The sequence below is a fragment of the Camellia sinensis genome, chromosome 10 (genome assembly GCF_055761805.1).
Source record: "Camellia sinensis isolate YWXY chromosome 10, ASM5576180v1, whole genome shotgun sequence".
Classification (NCBI taxonomy): domain Eukaryota; kingdom Viridiplantae; phylum Streptophyta; class Magnoliopsida; order Ericales; family Theaceae; genus Camellia; species Camellia sinensis.
Genome location: NC_138970.1, coordinates 104178278 through 104201781, shown reverse-complemented (window position 1 = coordinate 104201781; position 23504 = coordinate 104178278). Strand labels below are relative to the sequence as shown.

Here is a 23504-nt window from a genome sequence, read left to right as displayed (position 1 = left end):
TAAATGCTTTGAAAATTTGTAAGGTCTTTTTTTTTTTTTATTTCAAACCAAAATCTAATTCCTTAAAGAACACTAACAACTCAAAAGAAAAAGAAAGAAAGAAAGAAAGAAAGAAAGAAAAGAAATCAAAATTGTGCCAAACCGTGCCATTTTGCCGAATAGCTCACCCTGCTTAGCATAGTAGGTACCCCCTGTCCAAAGAAGTTTTACCACTTTTCTAGCACCTTCCTCTATTGTTTTTTCCTTTTTCTTTTTTTTTCCTATTTATTTTCTCTATTTTCTCTTCTTAATCATTTACAATTCACTCTCCTACTCTTCCTTATTTTGTGCACAAAATATAAGATTTTTTGTTGGTGTAGATTTTATGAATTGACTAATAATTGATTGCCCTCTATTTATGGTTCTTTTTAACATGTATTTTTTGATGCGGCATACAAATATACAGTACACACACACACACACATATATATATACAAGGCCGGCCCTGGGCATAGGCCCACAAGGCCACGGCCTAGGACATCTCAAAATAGACCCAAAAAAGGGGGCCCCCTCCTATTATAGGTTAGTGTAATATATTAAGTATGTTTTAAGTTCAAAAAAAATTAAAGAAGATAGACGTGCCCAAACGTCCCGGCTCCGCGTGCGGGTGGCGCAAAATCCGTTTTGTTCATTGGGCTACTACAGTTCGGACTCAATGTCACGGTTCTGAATCTAATCTCACAAAGTGCAATGTGAGACCGATAAATCACCAAAGAGTCCAAATCCGGCAAATCGTTTTGGAAAACTGATTTTTATAAAGAAGTGCCAAACATGGACTGCTTTGACAGATACAGAGTCGCCACCTAAATGTTTTATTTTTGGAGAATTTAGGAAACCTTGACTCGTTGCCTAAGGCCACGTGTCCATCATCACCAAAGTTGCCTCAGCTCGGGAACTTAGGGACGAGAGGGGAAGGTCATGCAATGAGCACCCCCGCTCGCCCGATCAAAGATCGGCCTTTACTAACATGATATCTTGTTTTTGAAAACACATGCGTTCTTATTCCGATTATTAGCCTAAATTACTATGTGATGCGCACAACAAACAAGTATAGACTAGATCGCCTAAATTGGAACAAAACATCTCATGTTTGTTTGTTTGAAAATAGTTTTGAAGGTGCTACTCGCAAGTAGGCTAAGACGTGGATTTGCCACCCTCAAGTGGGCTTAGAAAACATGATTTTTCCACTCTCAAGTGGGCTTAAAAACTCGCATTTCAATGAATTGTTCCAATTCAAGTAATCCAACCTTCACCCACAGGCATTTAGACAGTTATATCATTTAAGCAAATAGCCTCATGGCAAACATGCTATCATGGCAACACTCACACTCATGCAAGATGCTAAAGCATAAAAGCTTATCTAGTACTCCGAGCCAAAACAAAAGCTAGTTAATAATCAATGCATGATCCTAACTTATGTTAAGATGGCTAATGCAACACATGCAAAATGCAACTAAAAATAGGCTCGGCTATTCTAAGATGTCATGTGAGATGCAACTTGATACATGTATTCAAATTGGTATTGAAATACAATGCAGTTAGTATGATGCGCTGAGCCTGGTGCATGCAATACAGATGAATGGGTGCACGCATGCAAGCATAGGAATGCTAATTGAAACATGACCTAGAACTAACCATCGTAAGCGGTTAAGTAAAAGGGAGAAAGACGTGGGGTTGGAAGACATTCACACACTTACGCACACTTATTACAACAATTGGCCCTCTCGACGGAGGGTCCGAATGAATACGCTAAACTATTCTAACTAATCTAATAATCTAATTAGACTAATTATTACACAACCGAATTGAATAACAAGCTACAACTAGTTATTACAAAACTTTAACTAATTAACAAATTAATTAATTAATTACAAATTCATGCTAACTAATAAGAAAAGTAATGAACAATGCTGTCTCAGCTCTGCTTGAAGTTAGAATATGCATGCTCTCGGTCGCCGTCCCGAAAAGCTCTCTAGAGGCTCTGTCTGCAGGGTGTCCTTGAGAACTAGCTGATGGATCTCACCAAAACAGTGCTGAGGAGTGCACCAGTGGCCTGCCGGCCATGAGAGGTGGCTGCCGACCCCCTTGCCGGCCAAGAATGAAGGTCTGTCGGCCAACAATAAAAGGCTGCCGGCCACTGGTGTGCTGTGACACCAAGCTGCAGTAGAGCACAAAATAGAGAAAATGGAGGGTCTCCCAAGGGTATGTACGCATTATGCCACCCCATATCACCTCAAAACATCAAGGGAGAGGCATAATCGGATCCAAGACCATCAATCACGCATCTCGATGCATGATGGCCAAAGATCCAACATGTGCAAATTCAATTTAAAATGAATGTACAAATAAACATATAAAGCCTAAAACTCTATCATGCATCATCAAGAGCGTCGGCGACCGAGAATTGAGGCACGTTTCATCACTTGAAGTATGAAACGTCCCTTGTTTCTCATGCTCGGATTAATACTTAATTCAAACAACAATGCAACACAAGCATGGCAAACATGCAATATGACCTAAGCATGCAAACATGCAATACAACTTAAGCATTCAAACAACATGGCATACTTAATGCTATGAACTTCAAGGCATGCACAATGCGGTGCAATCTAAGCATACACAATGCAAAGTATAAGGCATACGCAATGCGATGAACATGGCATACACAATGCTATAAACTTAAACCAAAATGGACAGACCTCGGTCATGCCCAAAATAGAGGCCTTAGTGATGAAACCAAGGCACAAAAGGCAAGGTATGCATGCACAATGCATTGGCCATCCAACTAGGCCCAAGAGCACAACCCTCAAGAAGGCTCGAAGAGTGACGAATGTGCAAGTATAGCAACACTAAGTGCACTAAAATTAAGTAAGAAATGATGCCAAATCATTCAAACAAAGCAAGTAAGGCATGCAAGAGTCCTTAAAGCATAAGGCTAGCAAAGAGCAACACATAAGAGGCATGCAATATATGGCAAATATGCATGAACCAACCATAAACAAAGCTTAAGTAGGTCAAAACAAAGACCAAAACATGCTAAGATGGAGGTTCAAATACCTAGGCAAGATGGCATACATGCATGCCACAAACTAGGCAACAATGTACAACACTCAAAGGCACTTAAAGCATGAATGAAGTTGGAATATATTCATGCTATGAGCTCTGAAATAAAGTATTAAATGATGTCAAATCATCTAAATAGCTCAAAGATAGCATGCATGAGTCATCAAAACACAAAGCTAGCAAGGCCAAGTGCACTGCAGCTATGCAAAGCATGAAACATATGGCAAAGGCGACCCAAAATAGTACTAGAACATGTCAAAATGAGTCCAAAACATGCATGGAAGTAAGCCAAAACATGCTAACGTGAAAGGCATAAGACATGATGCATACAAGGCAAATAAGGTGGATTACACTACACCTACTAAAACCAAGCATGGGGTGACTTAACCAACAAAAATCAAAATTATATCATGGCATAATAACCCCCAAAACACATTGAAATGATAGCTCGCAAGCTTAGGCATGAATGCATACTCAATGATCCATGTTAAGGCATAAAATCCCAAACTATCCAAAGCATGGAATAGGTGATAAATGCAAGTGTGTGACCATGAAACATGGACTGAAATCACATTTCACATGATGCCAAATCGTGAAAATACTTCAAGTAATGCATGCTAATAGACTCAATGCACAAAGCCTACAAGCTAGATTGAACCAAGGCTATACAAAGCAAGTCATGCATGACCAAGACAATATAAATCAGACCTTAAACATGCTAAAACATGAACAAAGTCCTCCCAGAGCTAAGCCAAAAGCATGCTAGAATGACATGTTAAAGCATGAGACACACTAGGCTAATTCATGGAATTACACTAACAGTGTATGAAGCATGCAAGGGGCCATCAAACCCACCCAAAATAGAGTCGTGGCATGCTAAAACAACACAAAAAATCTACTGAAATGGAGACAAAACAAGCTAGAATGACAAGTTACTTTGTGAAGCATACAAGACTAGTTTGTGTGATTTACACTACAAGTGTATTATGCATGCATGGAGTGACAAAACTAAGCAAAAAAAATGGCATGCCACAGAAAAATAACCACAAATACAAGCTAAGATATGGCCAACATAAGCTTAACAAACATGCTCACACATGAGGCATTCAAAGCAAGTAAACACAACACAAGGAGAGGGGATGACCCTCTCCTTTTTGGGACCTCAAAACGCCATTTCCACCACTGAAATTTCTCTGAGTTTCAGTGGTGAGAAGGCCAAAACAAGGTGGTCCCAAAGAAGGCATAAAAGCAAGGCCAAACAAGGCCTAAGATGGGATAAACAACCCTAAACGAAAAAAAGTCCTTAAACAAAATTTTTAAGCATGCAAAAAAAAAACTTTTTCCAGTAGAAAGCTAAGTTTAAAACAGCATGCAAGAAGGGCTAAAAGCTTAAGCAAAAATGGAGGATTTAAGGGTTAGAAACTCACCCTTGAAGACCACCTTCACAACTGCAACTCCAGCAAGCTTTTCAAGCTCAAATCAACCCAAGAACACCAAAAACAACTTCAAGAAGCCTCAACAACACAAGCATGGTGTTTGAGTGTGTGTTTGTGTGTTAAACTAAGACAAAACTACACTTTGAAGGCACAAAACAAGAACAAAAGAGAGGTATAGATACAAAACTATATGTATAACTCAAACCTCCATTTTCTAAACCTCTCAAATAGAAGAGGTGCCTCTCCTTATATAGAAAAGAGGCAAAGCAAAGCTTGTTAAACAAGCTTGAAAAGAGGCTCGTCCCTCCATACACGTGTATGGAGGAGAGATGGGTGGAAACCAGCTGGCTCAAAAGATCTGGCATGAAATCTGCTGAGACAAAGGGTTCTGCCGGCCATCAGAGGTGGCCGGCAGTGCCTCATTGATGGCCGACAGGCTTCATCAGTAGCAGGCAGGGAAGAATCCATGGCCGGTAGTGACCCATGAGAATCATGCTGAAATGACCAACACATGGTCCAAAAATGGGGTAAAAAGGATATAGGGTTTGGAAAGCTCGAACTTGTGACGTTCCGCCGCGAAAGCCGAGTACTCGACGAGCTATCGAACTTGTGGTTGGATGTATCTGCAAGCACAACCAAGTCTTGAGGACGGTCAAAAATGGGGTGTCTACAAGAAGGCCCAAACTAATTTAAAATAAATTAATCCATTAAAAAATTGAAAGGCCCATTCAAAAAAATTAACATTGTTATCCATTGAAAATAGACCCAAAAAAGGGATCCCCTCATATTATAGTTCAGTGTAATATATTAGGTATGTTTTAAATCCAAAAAAAATTAGGGAAGGTCTAAACTAACTTAAAATAAATTAGCCCATTAAAAAATTGAAAGGCCCATTTAAAATAATTAGCATTGTTATCCATTGAAAATGATTTTGCAAAAAAACTAAAATATGCAAGTATGATTGATTTATTTACTTCTAAAAATGCAAGAAAAGCGAGGATCAAATGACACTTATTGGTTGTTGTAATGTAATGTTAAGTATTTTTTGTGATTTTGACACAAATCTTTTGTCTTTTTTACTTTCAATTTTTTTTTTCATTGAATGAAAAAAAAAATGTGAAAGGCTCCAAAAATCGGCTTTGGGCCTCGGAAATCTCAGGGTCAGACCTGTATATATATATATATTCATTTCGTTTTACATGTGTCATGCAAACATTTCTTTTTAATTAATAAAGGTTTTTTTTATTGATAAATCAAATTTAGAAGTGTTCTAACCCAATAATTAAGAAAAATTATAATCTAATTAGTCCCAAGTATTTGTACTTTTATTCCATGAGTTCTTTTTTTCCTGATTTATATTGTTTGTTGGACTATTATACCCTTATGTCTATTGTTGATATGTGGTACATAGAAAAAAAATATACACATTTCCTTTTTCCTGCTACCTCTATTTTGGTAGTTATCATTATTCACGCTTTTCTTTTTGATTAGTTTCATTCACATTTGTGGTATTGTTTCATTGTGCTAGGGTTGTGAAACTCTCTATTTGGTAGGGTTTAGAAACTCTAGTTTACATATAGAATATTATGTTCCTCTATTGTTGCTTTGTGTTCCTTTATTGTCGCTTTGTGTTTTTCCATTGTCACTTTGCGTTTGAAGTTTTGTCTTCGTCCATTGTTGCTTTGTGTTCGAAACTCTATATTTCTCCATTGTTGTAAGTTAAAACTCTATTTATGTCCAGTCAATTTTGTTACAAACATATTTTTCAAAGGTGGATTTGGTTTGATTTCAATTGGTAGAATGGTGAAATTGCATAGATTGATAATGATAATGATAATGATAATGATAAAGATGATGATGAATATGAAGATGAAAATGAAGATAAGGATGTTGGTGATATATATATATATATTAGAGTGCTTGGGTTTTATTTATATTTCTAATTCTATTGCTACCATTGTTTCTATTTTTTTTGTCAATCAGTGTGAATGTTTACATTTCACATTGTTTGAAAGTCTGAGAAATAAGTGTTGCAATATAGATATGGACATAATTATATATTTTGTAAGATGTGAATATTCATATATCATTGGTTATTTGTTACTATACTTGTTGTTTGAACAATCACTTTTTGTTACTATTAAACAATTGAAATAGTCAATTTTTTTTTTCCTTTCAATTTTGTTTTATGTTGCAGTGTGAATGTTTACATTGGTATAAACTTAGTTTTTCTAAGGTTAGTTGTATGTTAATTGTAAATTGTGAACATTCACATTATATTTTGGAATGAGTTTTTTTTTTTTTTGAAATTTTTCGAAAGTTAGTTGTATTTTTTTTTTTGTTTTATTATGCTTGTTGGTTGAACAATTGCCTTTTTTTACAATTGAACAATCGAAATAGTTGATTTTCATTTTTTTCAATTTTATTTTATGTTTTCACATTGCAGTGTGAATGTTCACATTGGTATGAATTTATTTGTTATTTTTTAAATTAGTTGTATATTAATTGTAAATTGTGAACATTCACATTGTATTTTGGTATAAGTTTTATTTTTTTGAATGTTAATTATATGTTTGTTGTTTTGGTTACTATGCTTATTAGTTGAACAATCATTTTACCATTGAACAATTGAAATAGTCAATTTTTACTTTTCTTCAATTTTGTTTTATATTTTCACGTTGCAGTGTAAATGTTTATATTGGCATGAGTTACTTTTTTAAGACTAGTTGTATGTTAATTATAAATTGTGAACATTCACATTGTATTTTGGTATGAATTTTATTTTTTTGAAGGTTAGTTGTATGTTTGTTGTTTATTGTGAACATTCACATTGTACTTTAGTATGTGTTTTGTTTTTTCAAAAGTTAGTTGTGTTTGTTGTTTACTGTGAACATTCACATTGTATTTGATTTTCATTCAGATTTTTTGTTGCGTTATTTTTAAAATTTTCAAATTATAAAAATGTTCAAAATTCACAATTTGAGATTTTCTCCATAGAATGCGGGAGTGATTTTTTCCTTAGAATAAGGGAAAGATTTTCTCTTTAGAATGAGGGAGATATTTTCTCCATAAAATGACAGACTATTGTTATGTATTAGTTTCAAAATAGAAACATGTGTAAAAAATTAGAAAGGATGATTTGGTCATATTACATTAAAAATGACTTAATGGAATACTCAAAAAGAATATGGGTTAGATGAAATAAAACATTTAGAAAAAGGGTCAATTTCCATACATGCAGGCATGAATTTGTCATGAACTTTCATTTTTGAACATCATTCATGTCATTAGAGATGAAATTAGAAGTTATAAGTTACATGTATGCATGAGTCATGAAGTTTTGGAAGTGATTTCTATGTTTTTGAAGTTTAACAAAGAATTTTGGAAAAGATTTCCACATGCATGCAAGTTTTGAGTTTAGTTTTTAAGAATTCACACATGCAAGTGTTTATATTTGCTAAGAATTGAGAGCTCACCATGATTTCATACTTAAACATCTCATTTTTTTGTGTTGTGGAAGTTTGGATTTCAAAATCATTACATCCATGTGTTTTAAAATTTGGTTTTGAAGAATTGACATACTTTGGGGCCTTGATTTTGCGAAATGACATTCAAATCAAGAAGTTCTAAAAGTTTCTAAATGTTTTCTCAAGTTTTGGCCCAAAAGAATGAGTTTTGATGCATTAGAGTTGAGTTTTGAGCTTTGGATGCAAACCTTGAAATTCCATAATTTTGTCGCATCGCTCGAGTGACCAAAGCTTTGCTCGAGCCTACTTTGCGAACTCTCAGTACTTTTGCAGAGTTTGATGGTTAGCTTGAGCGACCAAAAGACTACTCAAGCGACCACCCTTTGTTTTGAACCTTGGCTCGAGCGACCAAAAAGTTGGCTCAAGTGTAAAATGCGAGCTCTTAGAAGTTTTGTAGATCAAGGGGTCCGCTCTAGTGACCAAAGCTTCACTTGAGCGAACTGCCTTGTTTTCTGAAATTTTGTCAAGTGTTTCAAAGTGCATAATTTCATCATCATTGCATACTAGGCACTCTTAAGCCATGGTTAAGCTATAATAATGAGGAGAAAAATTAGAAATGCACCCAAAAAGAATGTGATAAGTCAAGTGTATTTATAGTGTGTGTTTCAATGTGTACAAGCAATGTGATATGAAATAATGATATGAAAGAATAAGAAGCTAATGTAAGGAAAGCTAAACCATGATGACCTTATGAATATGTAATGATAAGACAAGTTTTGTGCTACGTACGGTTTTTATTGTAGGTCAATATTTAAAGACTGATCAACCATTTCTGGAAGCCCATTGTGAGTAATGTTATTATGAAGATATGTTCATATGAATTATGTTTGAAATGTTATTTGATAAGTTATGATTTTTGAAATGATATTTTGTTTACATGAACGAATGTCCTATGTTTGAATCTAATATGGCATCCAAAGAAAGTCCCAAAATGACACTTTTTCTGAGGAAATTAAGCAAAGAACAATGTGGAAATAGGAGGAAAGCTTGATAATTCTATCAAAAAAATCCTATTTCGTGCAAAATAATCAGCCATGACCAACTTTTTTGGTTGGCAACCAACTTAATTTGGTTGGCCAGCTAGCAAAGAAATTGGCCAGCCAACCAAGTTTTTGGCCGACTGGCTAATTTGCCCAAAAGTAGGGCAGTTTTGGAAAATTCCAGCTGAATACGTGTGGGTCATGCCCATTCCAGCTATTTCTTGATAGTTTCATGCACGAGATACACACTCATTAGCCTCCATTGTCTAAAGGGAGATTGTCATCTTCCCAAAAGATGGCATCCATTTTCAATCACCCTTGTCATTCCATCAACCTTGTCTCCCTCCTTCTTGATTGAGCCTGCATTCATTATCTATAGAGAGAAGGGGAAATGAAAGAAAGAGAGAGAAGAGAGATAGAGAGGAAAAAAGAAAACTTGAAGCTTTGAACCAAAACTTCCATTTTTTTCAACATACATTGATATACCAAGTTCCATATATCTAAAACCATTCTAAAAATTTTGTCATAGCCAAATTCACGAGCTTTGATCCAAAAGAGAGTGAGTATTCTTGAAAAGAGAGAAAAACAAAGGGTTCCCCCACAACACTGTTGAGTAGCCCTAAAACACCATTCCAACTAGAATTTTGAATTCAAACTGGGAATTAAGAACACACTTCCTAAACTTGAGGGTGATCAAAAGGAAGTTTAGAAATCAAATCCTTCCTTGGAAGGTAAATTTTACACACTTTTCATTTTCTTTTACTTTCTTTCCTTTTCTTTCTTGCATTGCTTTTATTGCTTCAATTTCATTTTATAAATCTGTTGTAAGTTAACTGGAAGTGGTTAGTTGAGCCACTTGCATAAACAGAGTTTTTCGGCCTGGTCTGATTGGTCGGCCGGCCAATTTATTGGCACCAACTGGTCAACTTTTTGGCCGGCCAACCACTTTTTCCTAGATAGAACCCAGCAGCCTCCCATTGTCAAGAAGAACAATCTCCAACGGTCTTCGAAGCCCCCTACAGCTTCTGTTTTTATTGTTTTCTTTTAATCAAAGAATGTTTGTGAGGATTTAATTTTGCTGTAATATTTTTCCTCTTCTTTCCCTATTCAGATTTGTAATATTCAAAGCGATGTAATAATTATCCATCCTTACTTCTTTGTATTCCATTCTTTTATTTTCTTTCGATATTCTGTAAATATGTAGTATATCATGGTTGTCATCATATCCATGCTTTGCATCCATGCTTCATACCTTAAGATCCGACTAAATTTGCATTTGTGGGTTTTAATCGATTATTATATGATATTGTGCGCTACCTTATGCTGTAAGATGTTTCACCTGTCATATATATTAGAAGTCGGATCTGTAGTTGTATTTCATGAGTGAATTCCATTAGGATCTTGTATATAGGATCTTGTATATAGAATTATGCATGTTTTTACTAACTTTGTTTTGTAATTATTTGCGGGATGTTGGTAAATATGTAAGTTTTGTACTTTACCATCCTTTTTATGCTTGTTTTTCTACTATGTTTAGCATCATACCATATGGCTATGTGCTTACTTGATATAACTCTATTCATGCCAGTGGGTGAAGGTTGTGTTATTTAATTTGGAATAAAATTGATTTTCATGATTGCACTATTCAAAAAAATTTCAAGATAATGAAATCAAGTTGTTCCAAAATGGACGAGACAGTCTAAATTTGCTTTGCTTCACATAATAAATTTTAATATTTTTTAAATAATTGGAATATGAACCTATAAAGTTAGTAAAAATCATATCATGGCTTAGTAAAGGCCAATCGTTTGATCGGGTGAGCGGGGGTGCTCAATTAATGACCTTCTCCCTTCATACCTAAGGTTTTGAGCGAAGCATCCTTGGTTACGATGAATAGTGGCCTTGGTATGAGTTACGGGTTTCCTAATTTTCCCAAAATATTAGGTGGTGACTTTGAGATCTGATGACATAGTCCATTTCTGACAAAAGAATTTGTAATAAAATAGATTTTCTATAAAGTTTCCAAATTTGGACTCTCATCTATGTTTCACATTGCACTTGTGAGACTAGATTAAAGAAATCAAGAGTCCAAACTGTTTAACACGCGTGGATACCTCCTGGGTGTTGTTGTAGCGCCTAATATGCAACTTAAGCTTAAAGATACCAACTCCTAAGACTTCTTTTTGAGCTTTATTTCCCATTATTACATAATTCCTACCAATTGGTATTCGACGATAATCTACATATCCAGTCCGATCTCTAACTACATGTTTGGTTGCTACCGTATCTACAATCCAACCAAGGAGAGAGTGAGCAATAAAAACATGTGAACAAACAAATATATTTAGAGAGTTGGTAATAAGGTGTACTTTCTTCCGCTCAGTACACTTCTTAGAAAAGTGACCCTTCTGTCCATAGTTATAGCATTTGAGTTTGGACTTGTCATTCTTTCCAACATGCTTGCTTTTGCGACACTTGGTTACTCTGCCATCCCTTGGTACTAGATTCTCAACCTTTTTTTATTTAGCTTATTTTTGTTGTCCTTTGCTTTGAGGCTTGTATCCCCCGTGCTTTCCAGCTTTAGGAACAAGTGTAGTAGTGTGGTTTGCATCTTTGAGCTCTGCCTTGAGTTCAAGGTGTCAAGAAATGTCACCAAAAATTTTGATTGCCTCATTGTGTGTGACCACCAATTTCAAATGTCCCCACAATGGGTCAGGTATAGATCTGATGACTGACATAATCTATTGTTCATCAATGAGATCATTGCCAGTTGCCTCCATCTCTTTAATCATGGCAGACATCACCCTAAGATGCTCAACCATAGTATGTTTTGGGTCCATCACATATTGATTAAACTTCAATGTAAAGGCACGCAACCTAGTTGTTGTCGTGTCTCCATACTTCAAGCGCAATTGATCCCACATTTCTTTGGTAGTTGGGAATTTCTCAAATTTCCCAATAAGGTCATCATGCATGCAGCTCAACAAGGTAAAGTGCACACTCCTACCCCTCTTAAACCAGTTTGCATAGGCATCTTGGTCGCGACAATGCTGTGTCGTGTTCCCTGCCTTAGGTATGGCCATGATGTTGGTCAAATGGTTGAGCAACTTTCGCTCATTGAGAAGGTACTGAACCTTCCTATGCCAGATATCATAGTTGTTTCAATCCAATTTATCTCCCTTATTAAGTTCAACAATAATATTCTTTGAGGTCATTTCACTGATTCATAGCACAAGGATTTAATTAGATGCATATTTCAATATTTTATTCTAAATATTATTAGATCATAAAATTCTTTCCCATTATGATATAAATTTTTTTTGCATTTTTAGGTGCTAGTAATCATCTCTCACAATGTAAGTACGAATAAAATGTCTATTTAATTTAAAATAAAATATAGGGAACAATTCCCATTATCCAATTTTAAATTATACATGATATAAATGAGTCCACAATTATGCAATACAATTTGCACGTGGGCTCTAGTTGAAGCCCAATTGGCATTTTGGTTCAACATGTTAAGGCAGCCTTGAAATATATTGGTGATAGTGAAACACATCCCCTTACATGGCTATAGAAAAATACATTCAAAAAATAATTTACAACCTAAAAGAATCCTACTACATTGATTCTAAATACAAAAGGAAATAAATGGAGATGCCAATTCACCAATACATTTATGGGATATACATTCACCCATACACAATAAAATAAAAACATATGTACCAATGAATACCAATATCACCTCCATCCACAAATTTTTTTTAAAAAAAAAAAAAAAAACTAAATTGAGCAATTAACAAATAAAAGCAATTTAAATGGGTCAAAGAATGGAGTTCAACCACAATTCCAGCTAGGAAAAGAGTGTTGGACAATAAAACTTGGGACTCATATTTAGGCCAAGTTTGGGAAGACTAAATAAGTGCACTTTTTGTCTTTTTTGACTAAAAAAGTGAAAGGAAAAAGATAGTTGTTTGGGATAAATTTTTGACTTTTTATGAAAATGTGTGTAATATAATATTAGTAGACATGATAAAATGTCTGTCTTGCCCTTCTCACCTGACACACCAGGTCAGGCATGACAATTGCACTCCACTCCACTGTGCAACGTAAACATAATTCAAACTTTGTTTCCCAATTTCGTAAACCTGTGCAACGGTCAAACATGTGTTCCTTGTTTTTTTATTCATTATTTTCATTCTTTTCTTCCTTTTATCATTGTTTTCCTAAACCAATTTGTTTTTTTATTTTTCTTATAACATTTTTGTTTTTATTATTTTCCATTTTGAAAGAACTTATTTTTTTAATTTTGTTCCTTTTACCATTATTATTTATTTTATTCCTTTCCTTTTTTATTATTATTTTTTCAACAATGATTCATCCCACTAAAAACATCACCACTAATAGCACTAATGCATTAAAAAAGTTTAAAAAAAAAAAAATACAACTCCAAGACCAAAACATCACATCATTAATGGCGGGACCCACTGCCACCTAATTAGTGGGAGCACTAATTAGTGCTCCCAAGCATTTTTCTTATTTTTTTTTTGATTTGCATTCTTTTCCTTTTAACATAATTTCTTTTGCTTTCTGTAGTCAGTACTTGGCCTTTTAACATTATTTTTTTTCTTTTCGTTTGTTTATTCAATTTTTTTTTTCATTCTTTTCGTTATAATTTTTGTTTTCTTTCTGTTCCTTTGTTAGTCAATATTTCTTTTTTTATTGTTTTTCTTTTTATTTCTTTTCCTACTAACAATTTTTTTTTATTGTTTTCCTTTTAACAATATTCATTTGGGTTTATTGTTTTCCTTTTTTTATCATTTTTAATTTGGATACAAAACTTTATCAACTTCCTGCTGAGAAGTATTACAAATTCAGAAAAGCAAAACAAATTAACAATAAGTGATAATATAGATTTGAATCTGAGTTACACACATTATAAATTTAACCAACATTAATGTCCATTCAATTATTCGTGTTGCGCTGCTGGGCTAGTTGGTACGTAATGTTCGCTCGCACAACTGTCATTGCGGGGTCGGAGTCCCCTTCCTCAATCACATCGGCAACCCGTGTGTATTCGTCGTGGTCGGGCATTTCGGGGGCCACGTATTCGGTGCTATTTGCGATAGGAACTGTGACCTCATCAATGGCACTGTTTCGGCGTATGAAGTTATGTAACGCCATCGACGCACATACGAATATCACTTGATTAGAGAAACTCAACTTCTGAATATTCCGCAATGCCCCCCACCTCGACTTCCACGCACCGAATGTCCGCTCGATACAGCTACGCAATGACGAATGTGCCTTATTGAATAGTTCGAACTCATTTTGTGGTCTTCGATTTCGATGGGCACTTTGGTGATACCTATACCCCTTGTATGGGGCTAGGTACCCTGTCTTGTTGCTGTAGCCACTATCCACCAAATAGTATTTTCCTGCAACGAACATTTTTTTAAAAACATGTTATTTGAGAAAAATAATTTGTGTCAATTTTTTTAAAAACAGAGCTATGTTTAGGTTATGAATAACCTAAATTTACTCAAAAAAAAAAAAAAGAAAACAGATAGTAGTTCGATTAAGCTCCCAACATATTTTCAAGAACCTAAATTTGTGATATACATCTAAAATTCACTACAGTTTTAGATTCATACAATCAATACCATTAATGCTAAATTGAAAAGAGATATCAGTCACAACACTAATTTAGGTATTGTTAATAGGTGCATAGATAATTAAAGAATAGGTGCATTGATACCAACAAATTCATATAGGTCTTTTTTTTTTTAATACATATAATCTTCTTCTCCCATGTGCTTCCTTCTTGACTAGTTTTCATCACTGCATTTTATCCAAATTTGGGCCTTGTGTGTGTGTTCCTAGTTTTCAAGGATTATTATGTTGAATTGGTCCTCATACTGTAAGTTGTTTCGTAGTCATACATATAGTGCCATGGCATCCATCTGTAGGCACAGAATCAATCCCTGGTAAATTACATGGCAATTCAGACAGAGATTACACCTGAAATGCGAGGCATATTGATCAACTGGCTAATTACGGTAGCAAGTACGAATGTGTACTATGTCTTATATTATTTTAAAATTAAACTACTTTGTTAAATAAAATATAATTTTACCAGGTGCGGGGTGCGGGAAGCGATGTTTAGGTTCGGTTGTCACGTAGTGCAACACCCTACTGTCATGCATGCTCCCGTCCCAACCGGCTGACACAAATGTGAAACACAAATCGAAGTCACATACGGCCAGTATGTTCTGTGTTGGGACGCCTTTTCGACCGTAATACGAAGTGGCGTACTCTTCCGAGACACGAGCCATCACGTGTGTCCCGTCTAGTGCACCGATGCAGTCCTACACAATGCACCATTACGCAGAAAGTATAAATAAAGATTCATGGTATATGTCGTCACTGTGATATTTAAAATTTTGTGAAATAGTGTCACCTTGAATGGCCGGTATCGCCGTTGCGATTGTAAATGCGGGTGGCCCCCCTGTTGCACTTGCTCTGGCGTAAGACTCCTACTATGAACCGCTGTGAACGGTATCATAACTTTCAAAACCTCATGAAAATGCCGTGACAATGTCTCCTTCGAGTGTTGGAACCGTTCTTGCAAATCTTTCAACTTCATTCCCTGCAATGCACAAATGAAAATGGCTACCTTCTCTTCTAGCGGAACGCCATGCTCCCGCTGTGGCAGTGTCAATCCAAAACTATGAAGAGTCTCGCATAACATCAAGAACACTGGTTTGGACATACTGACAGCATCTTCAAACCGGCCTTGGTGCCCGTTAAACAACTCATACATCCATAAACGTCCCGAAAGTATTGACGTATTTCGAGGTACTCTGTGATAATGGTTGTAGTAATATGTAGCTGCACTATTATATGCCTCTAGCAAGTTGTGATCAGTTTCGACCACCATTTCCCGTGCAATTTCATTGACAGCTTCCCGGGATGCATTTCTGGGCGCAGTGTAACTAGGACCTGCGTCGTCTGCCATTTTGGAAACTTATAACGCAAAATATAAAGAGCCAAGCAGGTTTAAAAAAAAAAACGAGGCTGCCTATCAACAAAAGTATAATGACTTCGGACAATAAAAGAAGCAAATTGGGCCGAGGGTAAAAAATTAGACAACCACACTGATTTGTGGTGTTATATAAAAAAATGAAAGATGAGATGAGCGAAGATTGTGCTCGGACCTTTCAAGCCAAAGTTTCAACTGATTTGTGGTGTATATACAAAAATGGAAGAAGAGCATGTGGTCTTATATACAGAAAGGGATTCTTTTCTTTGAAAGTGGGTCCTTTGAAATTACGAAGGACAACAACTTCACGTGGTGTCCATGCAGATTGGACAACACACAAATTATTGGGGGCGTGCGTAAGAAAGCCACTTATTGGGGGCGTGCGTAAGAAAGCCACCAAATTATTGGTGTATACGAAAGTGTATCTTGTGCCGACAATACAGTTACATCAATGCACGAATTTAAAGCCAAATTATTGGTCTGTGGTATGTTCACAGTGTTGTGGGTCCTCGTATATGGACTCAAACCTTTGTTGACAATTTTCCCAAAAGTGCTACAGCAAATTGACAACACTTCCAAAAATATAAAATATACATTGTATGGGCAAATGCTAATTTATGTTTTTTACTAACTTTTTAACAATAGAAATTGGATAATGGGCCTTTACGTTGGGACAAAATAGTTTGATTTTACCAAATGCAAGCTTTTTTTCCTTTTTTTTTTTTTAAACAATTTGGTAATTTAACACTTTTCTTTTTCCTTTTTTTTTTTTTTGGGTGGTAATATAGATATTTAATTTTGTGTTTTTTTTACTACTTAATTCAATCTATTTTTTACTAAAAATTAATATATATATATTTTTAACTTTTTTATTTATTTTCAAAATATTATTGATCTCAATTCCAATATTAAAAAGGGATACACATTAGTATTTGCCTTTAATAGTAATGGGTTGAGCTTCAACTCGACAGTCATGTTCGGACTCATTAAACTCACTACAAGTCTTGTTTTGATAATTTGAATTGTTAATTTTATATGGCTCTTTATGTATATTATTCATAAAAGAAAACAATGGTTATTTAATAATCGTAATCTTTCATTTTATCGCATTTGTTTTCGAAAAAATGAACGATAAGTATATTTTTAAAAATATATCATTTTTTCTACGACAAACATGATAAATAAAAAATGTTACGATTATCGGATCAATTTTTTTTTCCCCCATAGATGATATGTATGAAGAGCCTTACAAAATAAACGGTTTGGATTATCGAAGTAAAACCTGTGGTGAGCCTCATAAGCCTCATCGTGACGGTTAAATTTATATTTTGAATTTGAGAGAATTTTAGCCCTTAATTTTATATATCTATGAGCATTTTTTAAAATCAATATACCTAACAAAGTTTTAAAAATCTATTTTGAATTGTGCTTTCTATATATATATATGTACTTTTAAAATCATTTCAAGGGCACAGAATCTCAATCATAAAATTGGACAATATCTTTTCACATGAGAATTATATCCAATTCTATCATAAGATATTATGAAAGAACTGATATTTATCAAACATGGAGATGGAGATAGGTCACAAACTCACAATAAAGTGCAAAACTCTACAACATGTGTGGTCATTTCATTTTCCTTACATGAACAAGCTAGGCCTTCACTTTTGTCAACTAACCCCTCCAAGATCACCTTGAACTCACAAAAAATTGAGAGAAAGAGAGAGAGATGAACTCACAAAAACACTTCTCAACTGCTAATGGAATTAAAGCAAGATCTTAATTGGACTGTTGCTTCATTGGACAGTTGCTTACTAAAAAATGCACGAAATTTAAAAGGCAGCAACAAGCACATAGTATAACATCAACATCATCACACAAATATTATATCAACTGATAATGTCCTAAAAATTCCACAAACAATGCAATATTTTTTGGGAGGGAAGGAAGGATAAAGAAGCCACACATAAACATTAACAAAGAGACAACTTATTTGCTGGACTGTCTCAGAACCAGCCACCACCCATTCCAGAATTTGCTGCTGATGGGCCACTGATGCATTGCTCACGGGACTTCTTCGTTCGCAACCAAGCAATGACAGCCGCGTCTGTAGGAATCTCCATCATTAAGGCTTGATTTGCAGGGTTGTCAAGTACCGATTGAGCAAAAGGAACTAGCGGGTCTTGCGGATCGAGCCCTTCCAGCGAATACAACCTTCTGATACACTTCTGAATGAGGGACTGTGCCGAATCTGCGTACTCATGTGAGACGCGGATTTGTCGTTGTTGTAATTTCACGGAGGATGCAAGGTTTTCCATACTACTCGCCAACAGAGAAGCTCCCTCACTCTGCCCTTTTTTCCGCTGTGGGTGTGTTGGGCCTGGCGACTTGCGTTTGCTCCTGCCACTTGTTGGTGTGTCGTCAGCGTTAATTCCCGATGACGCAGCATGCACAGTTGCCGGCGTGGCATCCTCTTGTGCAACAGTGTCGTGCACAGTGTGTTCATGCTGCGCGGAAGGCTGGAAAGGGGGTAACCCGCTGCTGTCCTCGCAGTCTTCTTCAAGCGCTGCCGAAGTACCGTCATCGATTGCCACAGGTTCGAACGCTGCACCTGGTGTCCATGCATATTTTCCGGTTGCCGTGGCGCCTTCGTACACCCTTCGCATGAGATCCATGTGCTCCAACGGTTTTGTTTTGAACTTGATCGCATTCTTGTCAACCTGGGGAAAACACAAAACAAAATATCCATCAATAATAATTTGTGGCAAGTGATGGTCATTTTACTGGCAGTAGAAACGTTAGAAATCATAGTGAAAAGGAAATTAATGACAATGAGATCTGAAAGACAATCAAGGTGACAATCCTAATTAATATAATTATATTCTTAAGTACACAAATAGCAGCAGAAATTGATCCTATTCGGCAGCATGCATGCTTCACCAATTACTACTAGTTGTCATAATGGCTGGATACATATCCACTTATGCTCCAAGACTGCTACGCAAAGTCAGGCCATTTGAGATGTAATACACGAAATTGTTGCAGCTGATTCTACAAACTGGCAGGTTTCCCAGTTGCAACAGTTTTAGGAACATTTCTTGCATCTGTGTAAGCAATGTAGACCATACCAACACTGCAAACTAAAGCCAAGTTTGGCTTTCCTAAAGCTTTTCAAAGTCTCATAAAATATGTTTCAGCATAGTAACACGTCGACACTGTTTTGACAATATGATATAAAGCTCGACTATAGAAATTAAAAGTCTGGTTAAAGGGTTGGGTTATCACATCCATTTTCAAGTAAGGGAAGATTGTGTGAATGACTTAAAGGCAACCAATAAATGTTCTAAAACATATTTGCTCATATCTGGGTTGTTCCAATGCGCGCTCCCATTGCTCACATTTCTCCAGCAAAACAGTTCAATACTCAACGTAATATCCCTAAATCACTGAGCTTACCATAAAAGCCAAAAAAAAAAACAAAAAAAAATACCACTTCAGTTTTTAATTGCAATACAAAAATTATGGAGCCATGAGAATATCCATTTCCAAAAGTAAGGGAAGATGTTGTGATATTCTTGTCAACCGTACTGTTAGCCTTCAACTCAATATGAGCGAACATTGAAGTGTTATATGCGGTAACGCAAATATCCATCAATAATAACTCAACTCAAATGAATGGAGAATTATAAAGTTCCTTACCATACAAATTTCATACATGAGATTTTTTAAATTCTTTTCTTCTTCTTCTCCTTTTTTATTTTATTTTTTTTAAAAAGAGATCCCAACATGAATCCACAAATTTAGGGGCATAATGAGAGTTTTAAACAAAGCATAATTTTGAATTATAATGAAATTGCCGTGGGTCATTTACCAAAGTCAGTACTTGACTCAAACACAATTCGAATAATTTTGAATTTGCCCCAAATAAGAAATGGATAAATCATTTGGTTCAAGAACAATTTTAAATGACTAAGGTTCGGTTTGATCTACAGAGAAAGATAAATCAAGTATTAAAAAAAAGAAAATTCAAAGAATGCCAAAAATGCAACACTGAGTCATGTGATCAAGAAAACAACGTAAATTTACAAAACAAATAACGTATTTCAAGTAATGCTTCAAAATACAACAATCCTTATCAAATGTTGAAGCCAAAGAGGCAAAATTATCCCACAACATCAGCTGGAAGATGGCTTTTCAAAGTCAAAGAAAGAACCCAAAAATAATAATAACAATTAAAAAAATGTTGAATGAATGCCCCAAATTCATAATTTGTGACTCTGCTGCCAAGGAAAAAAATTAAAGCTACAATACCCATTTCTCATTATCAAATCAGCAATAATTATTAACCCTCCAGTACCGAATTATGCAGTTTTGACTTTAAAAAAAAAAATCAACTTGACAATGATCAGCAAACGTCAACAACAAAAACCTAATGTATGCAAAGACAATGACCTAATTCCAAAAGACAACCCAAACAAGCAAATACCAAAGCAAAAAAAGTCCTGAAAACCATTAACCCCACCAAAAAGTCGCAATGCATCAGCAACCCCATTTCGTCCCCCATCCTTGCTTTAAATTAATAATTACATACGTGGTCAAATAACTAGCACCGACAACATAATTCCAATATGATCATAATATTCCCCCTTCCATTCATTATTCAACCACAAGAAGAACTTTATCTGACATAACTTTGATCGTTAAAGTTGTAATAATAACAGTTAAGTATCCATGTAAATGACGTAAGTAAAACTCAATGGAAATGTTACCTTTTCGTAATGCGCCCACCAGTCGTCAGATGCTTGTATCAAACCCGTGGATTCATTGTAACTGATGCCGGTTGGCCCATGCCTGCTGTCCATCAGTTTTGACCACGACTGCCAATCCTTTTTCAGCGATGCGTACTTGTTCTGCAGTTGCTTGACGTCATGCAGCTTATTTGTACGGTCCACAAAGCCCTTGCTTACAGCTCTATATCCATGCATTGTCATTGTATGGAAGCTCCCCTTGAAACCGACGTCCAACTCTTTGATAACAAGTTCCAAAAAAATCCGCACTGTGTCGGAGTCCCAAGCTGCTTTATGCACGTTTGCGGACTGCTGCTGCGTCTGTTTAGTACCGCGCTTGCGTAAAGATTTGGAAGGCGTCGACTGCGTTTGGGACTGCTCCATTTGCGTACTACAATGCAACAACAATTATGGTATACGTGAAAAATCGAAAAGCTTGAAACTCATACTAGGAATAAAAAAAAAAACATATAAAGATTTGTGAAACAGAGCTAAATTAGCCAAAAGGGACTGCAGATTATAGTGTAATAGGTTAAAGTACTATTAATTTGAGTTTTATAGTTCAAACATCAATTTTTGTTAATCTTTTGTTAATGAAAATGAACTGATAGTTTAAATTAAAAACAAATGAACAAAATCCTGCATATTTTTACCCATTAAACTAATAAAAACAACGCATATTATAACTTCAATTTTAGAACAATATGGTTCATAGAATAGCTCATCAATTAGTGTATTTACAAGTAGTGTGCATTAACTAAAAGATTCATTCTGATAAGAACAAACAATCGGGGAATCACGATCACAAAGCCAATCACAAAGCCAATCACAAAGCCATATATATTGAGAGTACTAAGGTTGAGAGTATTTTGTTGGAATGGTGATGATGGGTTGTGATAATTTGGTTGGGTATATATATACTGTGAATCTGAAGAGCTAAACTCAGAAAAATAAGATGGAGTAGGTACTTGTGATTTCACACTTCTGGGTGTGTTTGTTATAACCTGCTGACACAAGTTTATAAAGCCAAACAATTTTAAAAAATCCCCCCCCTTTTTGTCACAATATATTGAGCGTCAAAACCAGAAGTCCAATGCTGGGCTCGACCTATTCCACTTACGCCACTTTTGTTTGGGTTTCAGCCGATATGGCTTTGTGATTGGATTAATCCAACAAAATACATAATTGCACATTAGACTAAAAAAATTGGAGACTGGACAAATAGTCCACTTGGACATGGCATCAGATGAAGCATTTGAAAATATTTTGGTTCAGAAGCTAAACATATATATATATATATATTCGTGTGTAACAGAGCTAAATTAGCCAAAGACATACACACTAGCAATGTTAGAGCATTGCCAATGAGTTGCAAAAACAACTACGAAACCCATAATATGACAGTTTGGGCCAAAAAAAGTAATCCAGTTGCATGCTATAATGCCAAAACTTGCAGATCAGCATCCCACTGGTTTTCTTTCTTCCATTTGTCCCACCCTCATCCTTTCCACCAAAACTCTATCAAATAGAAAATAATTTTTCATAACAAAATTCAAAAATTACAACAACAATTCGTAGACACACAACAATCACAACAACAACGACAATTAAGAATTTTATGCAACTTCAGAAAAATTTCAAGTAATTTCTCATAAAAAAGCACAAATATAATTGCAGAAAAAGAAATACATGGAAATTTTTTGCAAGGTCCAACATCTTCTTCCCGTGATGTTCTTTTTACCCATCTTCACAGAGAGATGGGTCCATTGTGAACTTGGAACCGAAATCGTAAGAGATGCTTACATCGTGAAACAGATCGCTGAACCCAAATGAACATCTTACAACCAGATCTATAGATCTGGTTTGGGTTTCGGATTCATAGAGGGTTTCGGTAGAGAGAAGAGAGGGTTTCGGTGTTAGAGATAAAAGAAGAGAGGTAGAAAAGAGGAAAAGTTTTGGAACACAATCAGAGAAAGGAGAGCGAGAGTGAGAAAATTAATTTGCTTGGACGAGATGTTACCTTGTAGTTAGGGAGAAACGGGCCGGCGTGGTGTAGATCTGGTCGGAAGTGGTGCAGATCTAGGCGACGGATTGTTCGACAGCCGTCGGTTACTGCTAATTTCCGATCGAGTCGAGCTCGGACTTCCCTACGGCTGTTGCGATGCTGCACGGCGAAGGCTGCGACGGAACTCCGGCAGTCGGTGGTGTGGATATCTCCGCAGACGGATTGTCCCCCTTTTGTGGCTATCTCTGCAGAACGGACTGATAGAGAGAGACAAAGAGAGAGAGAGAGAGAGAGAGAGAGGGAAGGGGATATTCGGGTGAAGGATAGTATTGTGTTGAGGAAGGGATAAAAAAACAGGGGTAAAATTGTATTTTTACCCTCCCTAGGTCAGACCAATTTTGGCCGCCCAAAACATGAAAATATGATAACTTTTTGGCTTTTTTGATGACTTTTTGGCTTTTCCTAAAGATCCCAAACTTGGCCTTAATATATTGGTACATAACCAACATATTAATTAATCACAAAATAAATTAATCTAATTATATAAGCAATAAACATATCAATGCCATACTAATCGAGAGGAGAAAACAAACAACCTGGCTTTGATACCACTGTAAGAAAA

The 23504-nt window shown here is 35.7% G+C and overlaps 1 protein-coding gene across 1 annotated transcript; it reads right to left on the bottom strand.

The window, feature by feature from the left end:
- Positions 1-17921: 17921 nt before the first annotated feature.
- On the bottom strand, positions 17922-23088 carry LOC114301870 (uncharacterized). The gene is made up of 3 exons (XM_082893427.1): positions 22898-23088; positions 20860-21268; positions 17922-18810 (listed from the first exon to the last, which is right to left on the bottom strand). Exons 2-3 carry the CDS (start codon positions 21259-21261, stop codon positions 18097-18099), a joined length of 1116 nt encoding a protein of 371 aa, XP_082749553.1. The 5' UTR covers positions 21262-21268; positions 22898-23088; the 3' UTR covers positions 17922-18096.
- Positions 23089-23504: the final 416 nt, after the last annotated feature.